At 43.6% G+C, this 4,994-nt stretch overlaps 1 protein-coding gene across 1 annotated transcript in view; it reads right to left on the bottom strand.

The window, feature by feature from the left end:
- Positions 1–4,308: 4,308 nt before the first annotated feature.
- Positions 4,309–4,994, bottom strand: part of LOC308164145 (ankyrin repeat and SOCS box protein 15-like) — a gene marked incomplete at both ends in the record, with an annotated part of 7,686 nt that continues 7,000 nt past the window's right edge. The window contains one exon of the mRNA XM_080538291.1: positions 4,309–4,493. Within this exon, the coding sequence (XP_080394417.1) occupies positions 4,309–4,493 (185 nt within the window). The remainder of the gene's footprint in view (positions 4,494–4,994) is intronic.

Raw genomic sequence — 4,994 nt, 5'->3', positions numbered from 1 at the left:
TCCTATTACGGTCCACAACACCAAACATCACATATCTTTATATGCTGATGATATCCTTCTTTTTATTCAGAATATCCCTCAGTCACTTCCTCACCTTCTAAATATCTTTAAAAGAAATTAGCCGAATTTCGGTTTACAAAATTAACTGGGGAAAATCAGCTCTATTGCCACTGAATGCCTCAGCTAGACAGTTAGATATCTCACTAAACATCCCAGTGGTCCAGAATATTAAATATAGGTATCACTATCTACCCCTCAATTTCAAACACAGTATCAATTAATTATAAGAATGTGTTGAAGGAGGTAGAATCTGATCTACAAAGGTAGAAAACTTCACCCCTCACATTTCATTCCCGTATCTCAGTTATTAAAATGAATATTCTTCCACGAATAAACTTTTTTAGTTCCATGCTCTCTCTAGGGGAAGAAGCCCAGACTCAAATTCTCAACCCTCCAGAGGCTAAAAAACGAAGGGGGATTGGGTCTACCAAACTTTGAATGGTATTATTGGTCCTTTGTGCTGCGTCCTCTCTCCACATGGTTTGATCCGGCTGCTCGTGTATCTTGGCGCCCTTTAGAGGAAAACATTGTCCATCCTCATAGGTTACAAGATGTAATATACTCTAACATTTCTATTAAACAGTCCAAACTGAAATTCGGCTCCATCATTACTGAATTAATCTCAGTTTGGCGATGCGCAGAAAAGTTCAGCAAAATTTCAAACAACTGGTACCTCCATTCGCCTATATTTAAAAAATCAATTCTCCAGTTGGGAGGGCGTCCAATCTCATTTCCCCAGTGGAGTGACAATGAAGTTCATACACTCTCAGATTTATTTGGGGCTGAGGGTCTCCGCTCATTCCAAGACATTCAGAGAAACTTTAATTTACCGGGTACCTCCTTTTTTTTCTACCTTCAGTTAGGTACAGCAATGCGCACACTGGGGTACCCTGGAATAGCACATTAGACACATAGTGCGAAATAAGGGGGAGCTCGGGGAGCTATAGCTCCCCTAGTGGTGACATGAGCTCCCCTGGAAACATGGTTTGTGAAATTTTGGGGGAGCTCGAAAATATTGATAGCCAAATAAATGCTATTTTGGTCATGGTTTTTCTCAAAGGTGTAAAATAAGGGGAAAAATCATATACAAATAATAATTAAAATATTTTTTTATGATTCATGAAAAAAAAGATTTTACCGCGCTAGCCTAGAGCCGCTCGGAGCGTGGGGTCTGCAGGCATCCACTACCCACTCACGAGCTTGTTTACTACGTGCGTTAAAAAACTGTCACCTGCGCGCCATTGTTGATGACAGTGAAAAGAAGAAGAAAAGATGTTGAAAAGAAGAAAGCAACCCACCTTGGGCGATTTCTATCCAAAGAAGTCTAAACAAAATGATGAAGAGGAAAATCCATCTGTAGCTGGTGGTAGTAGCACATCGGACGTGGGGACTGATGCTGCTCCAACAGAGCCGAGAGAAGAGGCAGCTAACGTGGAAACTAATGTTAGGAAGACAACAACAAAAAGAGGTCGGAGGAGATGAGGAAGAGGATGATGATGATGATGCTGATGACCACCCGCCTGTTGCTGGAGATGGGGGGTGCGAAGATGCTGGGGTCCCTCTGGCTGGCTGGACCAGCGAACAGTGGAGTGACTGGACCAGACGTCTCCCGTGGCTGTTCTCAAAGAATAGTTGCTTAGCCTCTCATCACTACTTTTTGTGGACCTTAATGGACCTCCATTGGAGAGATTCGATCCAATGCCTTTCGTCACATCTTGGCTTAAATCAGGTCATCGCCTGTCCACATCATGGGCTCCTGGACGTAGAGCAAAGGCAGCTGAACCCAGGCCTCTGTGGTCGCTTCTGTGTTAAGGTAAGACCCGCTTTTATAGACTTGGCTTCTGCTGTGTTGTAGGCCTATGGATTGCTGTGTTATAATGACAAGGGCTATGTGCATCGTTGTGTTGTGTAGGGCAGTGTTTAGGCTTGGTATGTGGCGTTGCGTCGCCCTCGCATGATGTGCGGCTCCCCCGCACACACCGTGATTTAATTCGCACACTGATTAGACATGCATCCATTTCACATAGCATTCACCAGACCCAGGGGTCAGGTCTCAGCTCTTTACTCCATCCTGGTTAAGGCTTCTTTAAAACCATTACATATTCACAGAGTATGGAAAGAGTCTTTATCACACAATAATTTAAATTGGCAATTAATCTGGCAAAACATATCACTTTCTTCCAGAAATCCCAACCACCAGGATATCCATTTAAATTTTACTCATAGGACGTACTTCACTCCATATCTGCTACATAAAATAAAGACCATACACTCACCTAACTGCACACAAAATACAGTTGGCACTTTTTTTCATATGGTATGGGAATGCCCTGGAGTGGCTGATTTCTGGAGGACGGTTTGTGATGCATTGTCCCTCATCCTGTCCAAACACATTCCACACTCACCAGCAGTCCTATTGTTAAATGACAGTTCAACCCTAGACTTAAACATCAAACAAAGACGCATCTGGCTGGCCGGCCTTACAGCGGCCAAAAGGCTTATAGCTTGCAGGTGGAAGTCACCCCATTCTTTTACCACACAGAGGTGGATATTAGACTATATAGACATAGCCAGCATGGAACACTGGATAGCCAACAGGCATCAGGCAATATCGGATAATATTTCTTGCTGGGATCATACTATAACCATTCTCAAGACACTACTATAGGCTAATCTATTTGCTCCTTCCATAGGGTCCTGTAGGGTGGGGGGTGGGGGGCTGTGATTGGGGGGGTGGGTTGGAGGTATTTGGCGGGAGGGACATTTGTGGGAGGAGGGGGAGGTGGGGGACTGTTGGGGTAAAGGGAGATTGGGTAGGGGAAATCTTATTTCACTAGCCTACACCTTGACAAGAATACTGGCAGACTAGACGTGCCAACAGTTTACCTGTCTCCTTGGAGTTTATAAACAGCAAACTCATAAGAATGCATTGTTCCGATAGCTTGCCTTGGCCAAACAGAAGCAACTTCGCTGTTGCTATAGAAATGGCAGTAGGAATAGCATAAATGTCATCCAACTGTCATCTGTCATATGATAAACAGAGCCTCACTCTTTTCTCCCACCCATCATACCCCCTTGAAAGGGTTTTGGGCGCCTCTATTTCCGTCAAAAAAGCAGCACTGGTGAATGGAACTTGAAGAAGCAGTGTGAAGCCAGTGTCAATAACAGGGTATATACAGGAATCTTGAGGTTAATTTCAATACCTTTCTAAGACTTTTTAAAGACCTTGTCAATATTTGGTGGATGGTTTATGGGAATTTTGTATTTCTACAGTTTTTTTGTTATTCTATTTCTCTTTTGTTCAGTTGTATGTTACCACTCCCTTGTACCACTCCCAGAAGAAATAATAATAACTTTTGATTGCAAAAATTCATCACAAAAATATATATATATAACGTTTCCGAAGTTTTTTTGAGGAGTCCTGGTCTAAAGTGAGTCAGGGTGCACAGTGTGTATTTTATTTTACTTTTTTCATAGTTTTATGTTGTAGACAAACAAACAGACTCTTTGATTTAACCTCTATATACAGTAGCAATAAGATGTAAGATGTAATAATTATTTACAGCAAAACAAAATAATTCACAGTCACGGAACCATCATAGCATTTTTAAACATGCAGCAGGTTGAATTTGGCGCTTCACTGCAGGCTTGTTGAGTGCTTAGACTGTGATGTCATAGACACTTCACCTTGTTGTTATATTTGTCACCTACAACTGATAGTATGTTCATTTCGTCTGTCAAAAATGATTATCCATTACAACATTCGCAAAGAAATCATCATTGGCATGGACAACATTGTGGGGGGCAGGCAGAATCTGGCCTGTAGAGGGAGCTACCGGACTATGGTGGAGAGTGGGAGATTGCCTGCATTGCCTGCTCTCTGCCACTATGCTACCCAGACAGCCATATTCATTATCTGAATGGGGCCATCTCAATATTATGGATTATTGCCTAAGCGATATTATGCTCTTGTCCAAAGTTATTCTCATTGACATCAATGTAAGATTTCTGTACATCAATGTACATGCGCAGATAGATCACACACATTCACACACCAATGGCGGCCAAGCTATCATGAAAGGCACCAGCCCGCTCATTGGGAGCAATTTGTGGTTCAGTGTCTTGCCCAGGGACACCTCGACACGTGGACAGCCGGGGATTGAACCGCAGATCTTGCGATCATTAGACGCCAGCTGTACCTCCTGAGCCACAGCCGCCCCAATTAATTTGGTACTGACTTAAACACCCTCATGAGAGTGAGGATGACGGTGATGAGGATGATCCGTACAGGTCATATTCCCTGTATAAGAGATAGTTCTTGACCGCTGGAGGGAAGGGGACAGCAGACATGATGTCAGGGTCACACAGTCTCCTGGAGGTCATCAGTCTCCTGATCTCTAGTCTGCACAGGTGCTGCAGGGACCTGGGGTTACCTGGGGGAAGGCCACAAAAACAACACGTCTGAGTAACGCTAACGCAGCATGTGTTAATGCTAACGTAGCGTGCGCTAATGCTAAAGCAGCGTGCGCTAATGCTAAAGCAGCGTGCGCTAATGCTAAAGCAGCGTGCGCGTATGCTAACGCAGCATGTCAAGGGGGGTTAGTGGTGGACCACTAGTGGATAGTGAGTTGGACATGTGATCAGAAGTTCATGAGGTCAAATCCCACCTGGGAACACCACTACCAGTAGTGTGCCCTTGAGTAAGGCACTTAACCCGAAGTTACTCCTAAGCAGACGAAGAAGAAGAAGGTCTATGATCGAAAGCTCGCAATAAAACAAACGTTTTACACAGTGTTTGAGTGTGCGGATGCTGTTATTTTGCACTCTATTGATACTCTTCAGTTCCAGCACCTCAGCAGAGTCTGATCACGGATGAGCGGTGGTATATTCACTATTTTGATTAAGTTGACTTGGATAAAAGAGTCTGCTAAATT

This window comes from Nansenia antarctica (genome assembly GCF_963989245.1).
Source record: "Nansenia antarctica genome assembly, chromosome: 8".
Classification (NCBI taxonomy): Eukaryota; Metazoa; Chordata; class Actinopteri; order Argentiniformes; family Microstomatidae; genus Nansenia; species Nansenia antarctica.
Note: the sequence above shows the minus strand (reverse complement) of the source record. Positions and strands in the feature narration are given on the sequence as shown.